A 17,981-nucleotide genomic window follows, 5' to 3' on the forward strand; every position below is an offset into this window, starting at 1 on the left:
GAAACAGCGTATCATATAATTATCATATCAGCATTTCTATGATGATATATGATATTTTACTGATTTGTTCATATCCAATAGGTACAAACATAAAGACGCTTACGTGTAAAAACCTGGTACAGAATAATTTAATGTATTTAATGATCAGGTGCGGTGATAGTCTAGTGGAATAATGCTACGGTCAGCCTTTCGGATTGGGTTCGATCGCGGCACGCAGCTCCATCTTTTAGGAGTTGTTTTAAACAATTAAAATAAACAGGGTTCACAAAAAAATACCAGAAAGCTCTCAGCCTTGTAGTTTATATCATTAAAACTGACAACTTTTGTACTACGATTCTTACCCACTAAAACCCTCGGTGGCCATCCTCGGCACATATTTGGGAGGCTCCGGGGTCTCCTAAGAACACACCGGTGCCTCCCTCTTTCCTCTCCTGCCGATCCCGGTTATTATTACTCAAATAAGGTTATTACCTTCCTGATGAGTAAGGTCAAATTCCTCTGAGGGTGGGAGGCTGTTAAATTAAAAACACTAGATCGGGTGTACGTAAACAAATCTATATATTCTGATTTACATATATAATTTACTACATCTGGCGGTAATAGAACAATAAATTTTATCAAATATATTATTGCTTTGCTAATAGTTTTCCCACATGAAAAAATACAAAAGTATTCTACGATTGCATTAAGAAAAAATCTTCTAGAAAAAATTACATCTCTTAATAATTATTATTATCTAAAATGTTCATATTATGCTTACGACATTACATCGGCGATTATTTTATTATTATAACATAAATAAAGATTGCTCATACAAATTGACCATGGGACTAAAAAAATGTTGGTAATGGTAAGAAAATAGATCAAACCAAAAAGAGGTCCAATAGTTTTTTTGTGTAAGGACAACAATTTTATAAGCTTTTAAAGACGGAGAAAAAACAGTTATGCTTATCTGTAGAGATGCGAGAGAGAGGCTTGCTCTTGACGACAATCATAAAGGATTGTAAGCAATTATGTGCCCATAGACACGTCTACTTTTTTTTTTAAATAATCTTCCTCTTTTCCGCCTGATCTCAACCAAGAATATAATTATTATTTAAATAAATACTCCGCATTCCTCTGCATCTAACCAATAATACTTTTTCGGAAACGGCGGTATAACCTAAACCTAAATTAACGACATAAAATCAATATTTGGCTTAGAGTTTAATTAAAACTACAATAAAGCACATAAAGTAATAATTTGGTCTAAGTTATGCGTATTACAGTTAAAGGGTTAAGTGCACTTAGCCTAATTATTGCCTTACTCTAATACGGTCTTATAAATAAAACATTACTCCTTAGCGTAACATTGACAATTCTGTTTAGTTTTAAGTTCAAAATGTATTTCTTTCTACTAATAAAATAGGCGTTAGCGCAAAGGTATAAGTAGTTTCATTCATAAGAACGATATTCTTTAATTCCAGCGTTCAACATCGGTACAAAACTACAGACATCATTCAACCCATGCCTCTTACGTAAACGCTATACGGTTATTTATTTACGGGTATTAAAACAACACAATTTTATTATAATCTCAGATGAGTTGCATGAAATTTTTCTTCGCTGAAACAAAAAAAAAAGTGACGACTGAATAGGCTGCATGATCATCGACCTTCGCCTGGTTGATTTTTTTTCTATTATATAAAAATTTTGCGCCCAGAATATTCAAGATATTAAAATTCGTGATTTGATTAAAAGTGTTTTTTTTTTCATTTCATAAGATTCAATGATTTGCTTGATTTTTTTTGTATATATTTTGCAAAATCTAAATTACAAAAAAAAAAAAATAGATTATAGAACCGACATTGGTGCACCAATTTCATAATCATTAATTAATAAAATATGTCATACAATGAATACTAAGCTTATTTGCCATAATCCGCTTTCCCATCCTATAAGGATACAGATTTGTTTAGTGTTTATTTAAAAAAAATTGACCTTTGTCTGGGTGTCACAGATTATAACAATCAAGTTTAATTTTCATTGTAAAACCTGACCAAGTAGGACTAGCATGCGCGCCACGAGAGAGTTATGTCTACCCTTTATCTCGTCTATCTCTATAGAAAAATACGAGTAACGGGTAGTCATAATTATCTCGTGGCAGCCATGCTAGACTCAACACAGGGAAATAAAAAAGCCATGCCATATTTTGCCAATAAAAACGGAATATTTTCTTCTATACACTTCCTTTGGCAAATTTATTGCCATGCCAATGTGGCGTGTCCAAAAGAGGTTTTTTTTTATTTTCCTGGTCAGGCTTTAAATCATGGACTTCTTCTAACGCCTGCTTCTATCAAATATTATTTAATATAGTTTGGGACGAGGCCATGAGTATACACAATAAATGATCGCCTCCATACGGAGCGCACATCACTGGACGTATCACAAGAATTTCTTATACAATAATTTTATACTACCAGTACCTAATCCAATGGAACGGTATGACATTACATCGACATTGAGCTAACTTAAATTCAATATATTAATTACACTAAATCCGGCTAACTTTGCTTTTCTGTGTAACTGGAACAGACAACAAAAAATATAAAAACTTTTTTTTTTCGGAAATGATTAAAGATTTAACTTATCGAACAATCCTTTATTGGCCTTTCTATCAAGTTAACAACGTTTTTTGTTCTAATCTTAATTGAAATATATTAAGTTATACGTTACCAAATTACATGGATATTTCGTGGGTAATGTAAGGTTTTAAGGCTTTTATAGGTTTTGCAAAGTAACGAGTTTAAATTTAAAAAACAAAACATTTGTATGCATAACAGCAATTTAAATTATTGTAATTCTTTTTTATATCTTTCATTAGAAGAGCCTTTAGAGAAGAAGACTTGAAAATTACAGTGGTTGAAATTGAAAGAAAATTAAAGTCCATTTTTCCATTGGCTGTGTAAAGTAACATTAAAAAGCAAAGTGACCCCGATTAACGGTATATCATTAAGTAATATTGCTGTTAGTCTATGGTTAACTAAATATTCCGTACTCATTAATTATTGTAAAGTTTACGAGAGTAGATGTAGCGAATGGCACACATTTTACTTTATTATATTATGACGAGACGCGTCGACGCGGGTATTTTTATAAATATTGTGCCGTAAACTGACGTCACGTAAGTTGACACTAGATAGGAGAACTCCGTTGCATCTGCGCCCTGATTCTCACTCTTAATCAAAGCTGTCAAAATTTACGTATAAGTAATAAAGAGTTGAGAGTTTTTTAACTGCTCACAAAATGCATTTCGTGAGCAGTTAAAAACTAATGCCATAGATAATATTGGTCCAAGCCGAGAAGTGATTATAGGAGAGAACAAGAAAAAAGTTTGTAGATTACGTTTGATATGCAAGCTTAAAAAAGGTAGAGGGTAAAGAAATTACATTCGATCGAATTAAATATGCATATAAAACCGGTTTTTCTAATTAGTAGCGCTTCCTTTAAATCATCCTGAAATTTTAGGTTATAATATCCCGGATTTAGTTTATAAGGACGTGTAAATCGGGGAATCGAAAGGGGCATCGCAATCCAAACGTATACAGCTAATTTGAAACTAAAATGAAATTTGACAGATCATAAAATGGCAGCCGTTTGACACGTTTGTCACAGCGAACAAATCCTTGACCCAACTTACGTGACGCCAACTTTAATAATATGCGTAAAGATATCTTTTACATACATTTAATATAAAATACAACTAGTCTAGCCTCGCTAGAATATTTTAAGCACAACTCGAAATAATTATCCCTGAAATGCTTCAAATAAAACTCTGTTTTATTTTCATGTTTTTTTTTTGTAAACATCACAATTATATCCACTGTGAAATACAAACTACTAATATAAAAAATATTCTCCATTAGAATCCTAGAACAGCTTAGATATCAATTGACTTTCGTAGGCCGATACGCTATGAACTAAGACTATTGTATTTCAATAATATAAATACAAAGCACGTAGTGAGCAAGTATGTTACTTGGGCCCCCGGAAAAAGCCGGCGGGGGCCCGGGAGACAAAGATAGCACGATAGAAAATGAGAAAGAAGTATGAAGAATGAAATATAGCGTAGTCTTTACACGTACGAACTAGTTTCGGTGCGCACGTCTGACGTGGGCCCCGACGGCCAAGGCACGCGAGCGGTCTAGTGCTCCTCAAACAGAACTAGTGTTGCCAGATTTAATAATTAAAAATAAAATCTTTAATTATTAAAAATAAAATCTTAAATTTTTTATTTTTTATAGCATGGACTTCTGTCTTCAGAGATCCGGCAACACTAAGCCTTATATTCCAGTTAAATTCTAGCGTGAGACAAAAGTATCACGACTGCGAAACTATAAAACATTCCTACGTATTGTAGCTTCAACCTTTAAATAATTATTAAGTTGCTAAAAGGTTTCAATTAAAAAAAAAACTGTGCGTTTTTCACTTACATGAGGCACCTATGAATATAAACTCTATGATGTAGTGCGACTGGCCTATCGTGATACTTCCGCCTACAAAGCGTCTATAAAAACTACTTGACGTGTAGTGCGACCAACTCGTCGCGGTACTTTCGGTTTATAATAGAAGTGATTGCCGTGCTGCTACAGCGAGTGCTCCAGGTCCCCCAAGAGGTCCAGAGGCTCGAACAGAGGGCAGACGGCGGAAAGATGGTCTCAGAGGCTCACAAGGCTGTTATGCGCATCGGGGGAGGACAAGTCAGGTGTGATACGCTGCTGTTGAGCGCACGGGTGCGGGTGCGGGTGCGAATGTGGGTGAGGGTGCGGGTGCGGGTACACGGGTGTCAGTCCCGTGCCACCCTCCATTATGCTGTCGAAGTTGAAGGGTATCCCGTTGCTTGGTGTGCTGATTTCAATGCCGGCGATTTTGTTACTGTTGCCCAGTACTTTGTTGTTGTGGATCTGTGGAATATGAATTACTATTGTAGCTTGCGACTAAGATCTTGTCTTACAATAAACAACGGGACTGGGAGTTAGTCTTAACAAAGAACCGAGGCAATAGTCAGATTGTATCCTTTTTTTTAATTGAATAATCAGTTGAACACGATAACGAGATAACGAGAACCTGATAATATAACAGAAAGATTTCTGGATTACCAATATGAAAGAGAATCGCAATCCTACTTCCATTGAATCAATTTGAATTAAATATTTTACTTGCGTGTCACATTACAGCATTAATTTGAAATCAAAAAATCTTAGATAATGTAATATCTTTTGACGATAATTGTTTTTTGATTAATCTATCCCCGTCACTGGGCAGTGGCGTGCACAGGGTTTTTGACCAGGGTAGGCATAAAGACAGAAGAAGGCAGAAAATTAAATAAAACCCTCCATCTATATAAGTAATATGAAAATTATAGCGTAGGCAGTGCTTTTGTGCATATATGATGTGCACGCCCCTGCCACTGTGCTATCACCCCCAAAGCGCGAACCTCCACCACCTTTAGCTTTTCTAAGTTATGCATATTATATTGTATGTGTTATGTTATATTTTTTTATAATTTTTCATAGTGTTTTACTCGTACCAACACTTGGAGGAAATATTAATTTTATAAATTTAAAATGCGTTTTAAGTAATTAAGATACTTTCTTCAACATTTTGAAGAAAACATCGCGAGGGAAACTGCATGCTGTTCTTAAAGGCGCGTGAATTCCACCAATCCGAACTGGACTAGCGTGGTGGACTACGACCCTTACCATTGTGGGAGAAGACCCGTGCACTGTAGTGGGACAGTAATGGATTGATATGATCAATCATTTCGATATACAACATGTAAAAGAAAACCCAAATAATATTTTAAAGGCTTTATAGGTTCATTATGTACTATCTCCGAGACTTATCTGTGAAACCGAAAACCTAACAGTTTTTTAGTAAATCACAGTTTTTACTGAAAGGAATCAGTTACAGCCCTAATATCACATGCAAAATTAAAATCATGTGACTCCTATCACTTTATTAGGTACGCCTCGCGTGGCGCTATGCGCGTGTCGGTCTCCCATCTTAAATAGGGCTGTCATAACACACTTTTGTGTTTTGCATTTGTTTGTATGGAAAAATAAATGTGCTTCTTTTGATTTAATATTTTTTTTAGGGTGATTCCTTATGCAATATACTTATGCATCCTTCAATATTATTTCGTAATTCTGTTACACGTTGTATAATTTTATCATCACAATAATTGGCTAATATGGGTCACATACAGCTTCCCCTATCGTGATGGAAAAAAAATTTCAATGTGAAGATTTTTGAATTGAATTTTTGAATTTAATGGTCCGTAATCTTAATTCTTACCTGCGCGGGAGTCAAGGGTACGGGCACCTGTAGGAAGTTGGGTCTGTTGGGGCGCACGGGAGGCGTGTCCAACGAGGAAGCGCTGGTTACCACCGCTGGGTTTGCCGCCGACAGCATTATTCTAAAACAACACAAAAATAAACTCAGTATTTTCTTAACACCGTCATCATCATATTAACCCATTACCGGCGCACTACAGGGCACGGGTCTCCTCCCCCAATGGGAAAGGGTTAAGGCAGTAGTCCACCACGCTGGCCCAGTGCGGATTGGTGGACTCCACACACCTTTGAGAACATTATGTAGAGCTCTAAGGCATGCAGGTTTCCTCGCGATGTTTTCATTCAACGTTGAAGCAAGTGATATTTTAAATACTTAAAACGCACATAACTTAGAAAAGTTAAAGGTGCGTGCTGGGATTCGAACTCGCCCCCCCCCCGAAAGTGAAGTCGAAGTCCTACCCACTGTGCTATCACCCCATTTTATAGTATACAATCCAACAATCTGCACTGGGCCAGCGTGTTGGACGACGGCCTAAACCCTTCTTATTGTGGGCGAAGATCCGTGCTCTTTAAAAGGCCTGTAATGGCTACGGTAAAAAGGCTTATAAATGGCCCGTTTTCTTTCAAAGAAACAACCAAAGTTGATAAAAGTCATAAACACTGTAAAAACTACTCATCTGGCCCACAAATGATTATAAAAACTGAGGCATTTGTTTTAAAAAAAAATCTGATTTCAAGGCTTTATAAACTTTTTATACCAGAGAAACAAACTGTTTACACCGGATATGTACAAAACTGTAATAAAGGCGGACGAAGAGAACGGTTAGCAGCTAGTTCTACATAATCTTTGCTCTCCCCGGACCTATGGTCAACTACAGACGTGTTTTTTGTGTATTAAAATTGAATTATAATACAAATTTTCATCAATTAAATACTTGAACATAATTAGGAGTGCATAAAGTGCTGCAAGACAGTGTAACCGACTCGCCGTTTCTTACTAATACCACGGATGTTTCTGTACGTGAATTTTGACCTTAATCCATTAGAGTAAAGGTCAAAATCTACTTTGCAATCTACGTGGAACGAAGATATCTTTGTGATTTCTGCTACCCTGGTACTTTTTTGCGAACATGTCGCACGAAACGCAATCTCCGTCCCCCGCTGCTCCCCGCGTCGGCCGCATACATCACTGCGACTCGGAACCGGCGTTAAATTCACCGAGTACCGACAAAGATGTTAATATTACGATGCGTTCGAAGCGTAAGTTTGACGGGAAAGATGACAATGAGTCGCGAGCGTTTTTTGCCGATATGCGTAAGATGTTTCTTTCTTTTACGCATGAACAGGATCGGAAATTGTCTTTGATACAGGACTCAATTAATGAAATAAGGACACAGAACACGGAAATAATAAAAAATATTGAGTTTTTATCACAGGAAAATGTTGAGATTAAAATCAGATTGGGCAAGTTTGAAGCTGAGCAAAAAGAACACTTAGCGTATATTTCTACACTGGAAAATAAAATAGAAAACCTCGAAAAGAGATCCGTAAACTCATGTATTGAGATACGTAATATTCAAAATTTAAAACAAAAGGAAACCAAGGACGATTTGAAAGATTTTATGTTGAATTTGGCCTCTAAACTTTCTTTAAATATACAGGCCTTAGATATCAAGGATATTTATAGATCTTTTTCAAAATCGGAGACGAATAAACCGATTCTTGTGGAATTTACAAGTGTTCTGGTCAAGGATAATCTAATTTCAAACTTTAAAAAGTTTAATAAAATTAACTCGGGCCCACGTCGATTTAATACCACGAATATAAACATAGCAGGTCCCTCGAGACCCATATATCTATCTGAGGTCCTTACCCGAAAGAGTAAAAGGATTTTTTTCCTGGCCCGAGATTTTGCTAAAACAAACGGATATTCTTTCTGCTGGACCTCGCGTGGGACGATATATCTACGTAAAAACGAGGGTGCCCCTCAAATCCGGATAGACTCGGAGGAAGACCTCTCAAAACTAAAGAGCGCCAAAGTTTGACTAGTAGAAAGTAATTTGAGTACCTATACTGCAACGCTAAAATGGACGTATGATTTTTGCATGAGATTTAAATTAATTTTACTATTAAGAATTAACACTAAACTCAAAACTAACACACTTTTTCACACTTTCAGAGTTTACTTACACTTAGCTTACCTACACGGACTTACACTTATAATTTTTTATACACTAATACAACTTCAAATATGTTATTATATACATTTATGCCAAGCCTTTCAGAATATTTTCGTAAGAATTTATGCACAATATATTATCTACAATTTTTATTTAATTTCGAGGCCCAAAATTAACCAAATTTATGCCATGTCGATATTCAAAATTTTTCCCACTAGTTCTAGAATTCTAATTTTTGTACCGAGCTTTATTAGCCGCTCCTGCTCCCTACGTTCAATGATTTTATTTTTTATTTTTACTCCTGGATTTTGAATGGACGAATATAAATTCAGATCTTCAAAATTTGGGAAATATGACCTCATTTCAGTGTGAAGCCGAAATGTGTAGAAATTACATCCCCAGCAAAAAAAAATCAATAACTTTTTTTCATATGAATATACGTAGTATTAACTCTAATTTTGATGGGCTCCAGGTTTTGTTGAGACGTATAAACCTAGAAATAGACATAATTGTTTTAACTGAATGTTGGCTGAAAAATGTAAACCAAGTACCTACTTTAAGCGGATATACACCGCATTGTTCAAAATATATCATAAACCGTAGCGACGGTGTCATTTTATATGTTAAAAATGGACTTCAATGCACGTTATCATATCCAACTTTAATTAATGCGAGCTCAATAATGTGTAATTTTAATAATAAATTATGTCTTCTTGCTATATATCGGTCTCCCTCGTTTAAACAAATAGATGATTTTCTAAACAGTCTCAATGCGGTTCTTGCTAATGTAAGTCATTGTAAGTCGCTGGTTGTGATGGGTGATGTAAATATACACATTTCTCAATTGAGCAATGAAAGTCGATCGGACGAGTATTTAAACCTAATTTGTAGCCATGGCCTTTTGCCATCGCACTTCTTTTTAACGCATGACAAAACCTGTATCGACCACGTTCTACTCAAAACACGATATAAAAGTACCACATTGGTATTAGATCCAACAGTGACTGATCACTCTCCAGAAATTGTATCCCTGGACATTCAATTTCCAAGAATTCATGGTACAATCGACCGTATTTTTATTGATTTCGCTAAAGTCAAACAGAGCATAGATGATTTAAATTTTAATAAGTTAGTAGATTCTCAAGACCCTAACATCGCTGTAAATCAGTTAGTTAACATCCTCGGCGGCATTATTGAGGCTAATACAAAAAAAAGTCGTACATCACGAAAAAAACTATACTTAAACCATGGATTACCCCTGGGCTCCTAAGATGCATTAGACATCGAGATCGCTTATATAAAAAATGTAAGGCTTCAACTGAGAATGAAACAGTTAAAATTACATACCACCGATACAAAAAATTTTGCAATAATCTTTTAAAGCGACTTAAACGAAATTACGAAAAATTTGAATTCGAAAAAAATAAAAACAACACGAAAGGAACCTGGCATGTAATTAAGAAGGTTGGAAATATTTATCCTTCATCCTCCCCTGCTTTAGAATTGTTACATTTAAAAACTGATTATAAAACTTCTCTTAACCATGTAAATAGTTTTTTTGTAGAAGTAGGAAGCAGATTAGCAACTCAGATTCTCTTACAACCAAACTACTCCCCAGAAAACTGCATAGTTGATACCCTCTCTCCTGTAAATTCTTTTGGAATTCTACCAGTAAACGTAACAGAAATAGAAACCATTATTATGAACCTTAAATCAAATAGTGCGGTAGGATGGGACGGGATTCCATCAAAAGTCTTAAAGGCTAGCTTTGCCTCGCTTGCTCCTATAATCACTAAAATTTGTAATCTTTCTCTCGTCACGGGTATTTTTCCGGACTCCTATAAAAAGGCTCTAGTTATTCCAATCTATAAAAATGGTGATAGAACCAATGTAAACAATTATAGACCTATATCTATGCTAACCTCTCTGTCTAAAATCTTAGAAAAGGTGTTGAATAATAGACTAGTTAATTATTTAGAAGCACATAAACTGTTGTCACCAAACCAATACGGCTTTAGAAAAGGAAAATGTACTGAAGACGCAGTTCTATATTTAACTGAATCGATTACTAGATCCCTAGATCAAAAATTATAATGCGTCGGCATTTTCCTTGATTTATCTAAGGCCTTCGACACTGTTTCTGTACCCATACTACTGACTAAGCTTTATAAAATAGGAGTAAGAGGTATAGCACTGAATATTTTCAGCGATTACTTAAAGAATCGTACCCAGCAAGTTAAGGTAACTGAACATCGAAGCGATGATATGCCTCTTACATATGGTGTCCCGCAGGGCAGCATTTTAGGCCCCACGCTATTCCTTATATATATAAATAATCTTTGCTGCCTTCCAATTCCTCATTGCAAAATAATAGCTTACGCAGATGACACCGTTCTGCTTGTTACAGGAGATACGTGGGAGAATACTTTTAAAAATGCCGAAAATGCACTTAAATTGGTTTCCGATTGGTTAACTGCAAACTTACTTAGCCTAAATGTTATTAAATCTAAATTCCTTACCTTTTCCTCGTCCACAACCACTCAACCTCCTATTGATAAATGCTTAGTGAGGGCGCATATCTGTAATTCTTTAGAAAATACATATTGCGCCTGTCCTACAGTAGAATATGTTTCAAATATAAAATATCTTGGACTGCAAATTGAAAACACTTTGTCCTGGAAACTGCACATATCTAACTTAACATCTAAAATAAGGAAACTAATATACATATTCAGAAATCTTAGATCATCAGCAAATAAATCAATTCTTTTTATGGTATACCATGCAATAGTTCAGTCTTTACTTTCATACTGCATTTCTGTCTGGGGTGGCAGTCATAAATCAACGCTACTACAGTTGGAGAGAGCACAAAGGGCTATCCTAAAAGTGATGACTAATAGACCTTTTCGGTATTCCACTACAGAATTATACAGAGATTGTAAAGTTCTATCAGTTCGCCAACTTTTTATTCTTCAAACTATTATTCGTAAACATAATTCTACTACTTACGTAAAAAGCCAACATAAAAGAAGAGGGGACATAATCTTTCAAACAGAAAGGCACAAAAGTAAACTAGCTGGGAGGCAGTACTACATCATTAGCTCTAGAATTTACAATAAAATCAATAGAGATATAAATATATACCCCCTAAATAAAATTAACTGTAAAAAATGTGTAAAAGAGTGGCTACTGACAAAATCATATGCTGAAACTGATATTCTTCTGGAAGTCTTAGGATCGAATTAATATGTAAAACTCTAACTCACATATACACACACACACACACACACACACACGCACATACAAACACACACAAATATAAATACATACATACAAACACACACATACACCTGCAAAACAAATTTATATATGTATATATAACTTAATATAATAACTATCTTGTATAAGCAAACATATACGCGACCACAATTACCTATGCGACGCAAACTCACATACGCACAATCATACACTCAATCATCGAAACAACAATTTAAGGAGAGCACTGTCGCCTGTAATACAGGTTTTTACCTAAATCAGGGACAGTAGATTTTAAATGGCACCATTACATACATTTATTACATACACACCAATATAATTTGTGAGGCACGCATTTGTTTGTATAAATATTATAATAACTACTTTACATTTTAAAAACTGTATGTACCTACATTCTTGTGAATAAATAAATTATTATTATTATTATTATTTGTCAAATAATAATAAATTCTTTATTTATTTAACAAGTGTCCAATGATATCACAATTATAACTTATCTAGACATTTATTTGCATCATAAACTGTCTCGTCATCGTGACTCGGAATTATTTAAATATTAATATACATATATGAATATTGCAAGTAAGTTTGCTTTTTGGGAAGCCCCGCGAAATCGCTATCTCTACAGCGGATATTATTCATCATATATTTGCTGCACTAATAGTTTTTTTAACTTCGGCGCTTTTCGAATAATTAATGAAACTTCCTCAAGCTTTTTTTGCAAACCTCTAATCAACTGTCAACTGTGTTTAACCTTCGATACGATTGTATGTACTATGTTAAAAAAACTAGTTAAATAAAAGCCTGTCCAAATACGTATTAACAGTGGCTCACCTTTTGTCTGCCGCCGGCGAGGTAAAGATATCGTTATCTAACCCAAGGACGGGGTCCACGTTGGGGTCCATCACCTCAACCTTGACTCTAACGCCATCCTCCGGTACATCAGGATACTCGTAAGGGCTCTGTTCCTGGAATGGCTTGACGTCTGGAGGGCTGGTCGATCGCTTGTTGAGCCGGCACACCGGCAGGTGGTTTGACAATATCGCTTGTAATTGTTCCTTGTCGGCATTGAGTTTACGTATTTCATCCTGAAAATAAGTTATATTGAGCTGGATAAAAATGCAAAATAGCAAAATCGATAATTGCGTTCCTAAAAAGAGTTAACGCGGGTAGTCAACTTTTTGGTACGGACCGAAATACCAATCCTTCTTCCAAGATAAAGTCTAAACTGCTGACAAAACTGGATTTAGCTAAGAACTGCTGACAACATCAAATCCACTGCTGAACAAAATACCTCTCCCATCGGGAGGGTTTGCCCATAACCACCTCGCTGGGCAGATGGCGATGGTGATCGCATTAGATGGATAAATAAATAAAAACTTTATGGACCAAAGATTACTCTGAACCATTTAGAAACTCCTTATAAATAGGGCACTTAGAAAAAAGTACAGTATGAAGCCAACAGGAATGCTTGCGCACTCGTACTAGGGAGGCATGTAGCACGAGTGCCGCGCTGAGAGCAGAGGACGTTGCTGCCCTCTTTCCGTTAGATTTCCTTAGCTGCTAACAACACTGGAACATATATTTTCCTAGGTTGTGTGATTTCTTCTTTCCTCCTTTTTGGATGAAAAGGTTTACGAGATTTTCGCTGTCATCGATCCCTTGAGTAACTAGTTGGAACGATGGCTGTATCCAAAAAAAGATGGTACCTGTAGCATCTGTTTCTTCTCTTCGAGTTGGTCGGTTTCATCTTGCAATTCATTGGTGTGGTCGAGCCTTCGTTTGCGACAGCGTGCTGCGGCCATTTTGTTTCGTTCGCGGCGAATCTTTCTCCTCTCTTCCTCTTCGGGAGTGATGTCTTGGGGAGTTTTCGCTGGTCGCCTTCCGCCCATGTTGCGTCGCTTGGGAGCTGGAAGGCCGGGACTGCTGCTGCTGTCACCGCTGGCTGAGAGGGGGCCCGGCGACACATGCAGCGTCGTCGGGCCCGAGTCACAGTAGCCCACCGGATTCAGGATGCCTAGAATTAAATCATAGAATACTTCAATATTTTTGCACATTTGACCTGAACTGTCTAAAGCCTTTAGAACTTTATCATTCCTTGTATTCTTTTTTATTCGGATTTTAGTCTTTTTAAAAACAGGAAGGGACATTTTTATCTGGCTACCAATTCTTTGGTTGCGTTGCACTTAAGTAATTTTACTATATTCCACTATTAGTTAGCACTTGATGTCAATCTTACCGACTGATATATTTTAATGTTGAAGTATAAAGATGTATAGGCTTACATTTAAACCATGAATGGTATATCATACTCTATTGGGTTTCTACGCAGAATTTATCAGGAATCCAAAATTGCTTGGAGGCACACGTCTTTTACTGTAGGATGATCACTAGCCCCGGCCATCGACCTTTCCACCAGACAAAACCAGAGAAAATTCAATAATTACATACTCCCACATTGTCCCTGCCAGGGAACGATCCCGGGACCTCTGAATTATAGACCACTGAGCTGAACAATGCGCCAGAGCGGGGGACAAAGCCGTTCTTATAAAGAGTGATGGGCAGTTGTCTGGTTCAGTGGTACGTCTGCTCAAAGTAAACTCAACAAGCTTACTTTGAGGAGACGTACAAATGAACGGGACGCGTATGCAATATTACCAGTAGAATAAGGGTTTAGAGCTCACCGTAAGAGTTGCCCTGCGCCACGGAGGGCGGCACAAAGCCCGCGTGACTGGTGCGCTCACTGTGGCAGTTGTTCAGCTCGATGTAAGTCTGCTCGAAGCTGCGCAACTGCGTGGGTGTTATGGTCGCCGTGGTGCGGGTTGGGACCCCCGACTGGAGGCCCTCTAGGTTTGCCAACTGGAAACAAGAAGAAACAAAAAGTTAGTCATCTATTAAAGAAAATGCTCGCGCCTGCGTCCGCGTATATTGCGGTATTTAGTCGTACCGTTAATCCTTACTAATATTATAAATGGGAAAGTGTGTTTGTTTGTTTGTCCGTCCTTTACGCGCTAGCTTACAAACCAATCAACGTGATTTTTGGCTATTACAAGTAGTTACTATCCCAGACTATTTATGATCCCAGGACAACAAACGGTTCCCACGGGATTTGTAAAACACGATAAAGAAAGCGGGCATCAGCTAGTAAGTAGTAATATATATTTTTCGAAATTTCTCGGTTTCAAAAGAAGTCAATGTCCGTCTCCAGGATTCAAACTATCCAATTACTAATTAAATTTCATTTAGAGCGGTTGGGAAGAACAAAAAAACAAATACAATAAATCTATCAATTTATAATATTAGTATCGATAAGTTGGGACCGACGCTAAAGGCCAATTTTTTTATGAACTAGATAAATATATAAAACTTATATGACAAACAAAAAAAAAGATTGTCAACTAACTTATGATTTATATATATATATATCTATATTATTATTAAAAGTGAAATGTTATTATACATGAATATATTATTATGAAAGTATATAACATATATATTATTGTTATTTCTTCTGTATTCGAGGTAGTTAATTTCTATAATTTAAATTTTTGTATTAATTAAGTTGTACGATACATGGAATTATGTGTCATTAGTAAGGCTAGCTTTATCCATAACTAAAATACATTTAGTTTTGTTGGTAGTCCTAACAAAAATAAATAAATTTCATAACATACAATATTATTACGCAATGTTTATTAGCTGTGCAGTAAAAATGATGTTGCTTCCACATTCCGATCGGTTTTTATCAGCAAAACATTTGTGTTGCGCGCGAACCAATAACAACAAGATAAAAACAATATACAACACAATAAAGAACTATTTATAAAATTATTTAAGAATGTATGATGTGTTTTATGCATTGCGTATAATTAGACAACATCTCAAAGGTTTAACTAAACCTAGGCAACGCCTAAAACGAATGCCTAATGATTTGAGCGATGTCCATAGAAAAACAACATTCCACCAACAGGTAATAACAATAGGTGAAAGATTGGTGTATGCCTAGGAATATCCTTAGATTAGGCGTCACTTATTATAAGACATTGCGTTGTTAGTGAAAACTGGCCTTAGTAATGTTATCTAGATATATTCAAACATATTTTTTTTTATAACAAGTTATAAGCATATTTACTATTTCTATTCGGAATATCTCTACAGGAAATTATTAGACATAAACGGGCGAGACCCGGAATGGAGTTTATCACACACACACACAGACACATTATTTAAATCCCTACAGAGGACCAAAATCCAGCTAAGCTACGTCCACCGGTTGAGGTCGTGGCTTATCTTTTAAACATTCATCATTCCAGTTGTCTATATAAATACTTTGGTTTGGTGAGTTGTCAAAATAAATCATATCCCGCTTCTGATGTAACGATGTTATTTTTGAGAAGGGGCGCTGAAAACTTAATCGTAAATCTCTCAGCCGTAGTAATTTTAAATGAGATAAATAAACATAAGCAAAACCGTACTTCACCTTTTGTTATAAACTTGAACAAACATGCAGGTGATTATGGATTATATTTGGATATAGTAACAGGATAACCAGTGGCGTGCATTTTTATCAGAGTATGCATAAAGAAGGAAAATGGCTGAAAATGAAAAAATCCTTCCGCATTCTGAGTTATACAAAAATTTTAGGGTAGGCAGTGCTTTTGAGCACGTATGAAGTGCACGTAACTGAGCATAACATATAAGTCATTTTAAGGTTCCGTAGAAAGAAATGTTTCGTCATGTCTGTCTGTACGTCATATTTATTTGATTCAGTAGAACAACAGTAACAGATAATGACACGCCTTACGTCATAATATTATATATAGTCTTGATATATAAATGAGCATGCTTTTTAAAGTAACATACATCTGATCCTGTATCGTCAAATATACTAAAATTGTAGGTTAATTTTTTCTATCGCACTATCATGTAACGCTATGTGATTAAGATACCCGTTACATAATGTATACGAAATTAAATACCCTTGAAAAAAGTCTAAAATAGGACTTTTCTGAAATAGGACTTTTTGAACAAGAAGTTTTCATTTGATGTAGGTAAGTGATGTACAGTAGTTTGACCTTCACGAATTAAGACTTTAAATGAGTTATGATCTACACTCTGACGCTGAGGCAATAATATCATAGGTAATTCTTGTCTGATTCACTGCATCCTACTTTAATGCTGTACAGAGAAGCGGCTCGCGCGCATCTCACGTGCCCGGTCTGTGCCAGACAGCATGGTTTTTGGCACAATCTTGGTCGTGTGTTGCGGTAAGGAAATCATATATCGTACCTACTGAGCTAAACACTGTAACTACATATAAAATTGAAATTTGTCTCCGGTACAATAAAGCTAAAATTCGTTCACACTTTTAAAACTAGCGCTCTTGGCGGAACTTTAGTAAAATAAAAATTGGCAGTACGGAATAAGCTACTCTCAAACTAATGAATTTTGGTCCACTTTTGTTTGATTTCTAGTATTTCGGCGTTCGAAATTTGATTGCCAGAGATAGTGCAATAATTATACGAATTTTGTTGATATTGTTCCTAATAATGAGTAGACAATTCGAATTTTGACGAGAAAGAGAAACTTGTTTTATTTATTTATCCTAATCTAAACAACAGGATTAAAACCATTTATTTATTACTAGATTTAATAAATAAATGGATCTCAATTTATCTTTTACGTGTTTGTGACGAAAATTGGCCCAAAGATAAATGGTATGTATATCCCGGTAAAGAATTGAGACAATGTCACCGCGAATTAAAAACAAACGGCAAATCGATCTAGACAAAATTTGCATCCTGGAGATAGACATTGGATACTTCTTAGTTCTGAAAAAAATCAGTTCCCGCGGAAAGCAAATGCAGACGTAGCCGCAGGCAACAGCTAGTACATAAACTACATAAAGAAACTGACCAATATCCCTAGTCCAAATAAGAACTTTAGAATGTAAAGTTTGTAGAAAACATAAAGTGGCATGCATACGTGAGTAGGTAAATTCGAATTATTTTTCAACAATGAAACTTATTACGTTTACAATCATTTTTCTAGTGATTAGTCAAGGGTTCCCACCTGCGCTAGTATATGTGTCATCAAACGTGTATGTAGGTAACTAATAACTATGTATAAGAATTTCGTCCGCGCGGAATATAATATTTATTTTTAATGCTTTTTGTTTTCTCGAAGGAGC

At 35.9% G+C, this 17,981-nt stretch overlaps 1 protein-coding gene across 3 annotated transcripts in view; it reads right to left on the bottom strand.

The window, feature by feature from the left end:
• Window positions 1-1,781: 1,781 nt before the first annotated feature.
• LOC120632382 (transcription factor kayak) overlaps window positions 1,782-17,981 on the bottom strand; it is a 77,686-nt gene continuing 61,486 nt past the window's right edge. For all 3 annotated transcript variants that reach the window (XM_039902242.1, XM_039902243.1, XM_039902244.1), the window contains exons 2-6: window positions 14,476-14,650; window positions 13,501-13,808; window positions 12,626-12,879; window positions 6,337-6,457; window positions 1,782-4,943 (exon numbers count right to left, since the gene is read on the bottom strand). In XM_039902242.1, the coding sequence (XP_039758176.1) occupies window positions 4,698-4,943; window positions 6,337-6,457; window positions 12,626-12,879; window positions 13,501-13,808; window positions 14,476-14,650 (1,104 nt within the window). In that variant the 3' untranslated portion in view covers window positions 1,782-4,697. The remainder of the gene's footprint in view (window positions 4,944-6,336; window positions 6,458-12,625; window positions 12,880-13,500; window positions 13,809-14,475; window positions 14,651-17,981) is intronic.

Source organism: Pararge aegeria, chromosome 19 (assembly GCF_905163445.1).
Source record: "Pararge aegeria chromosome 19, ilParAegt1.1, whole genome shotgun sequence".
Taxonomy (NCBI): domain Eukaryota; kingdom Metazoa; phylum Arthropoda; class Insecta; order Lepidoptera; family Nymphalidae; genus Pararge; species Pararge aegeria.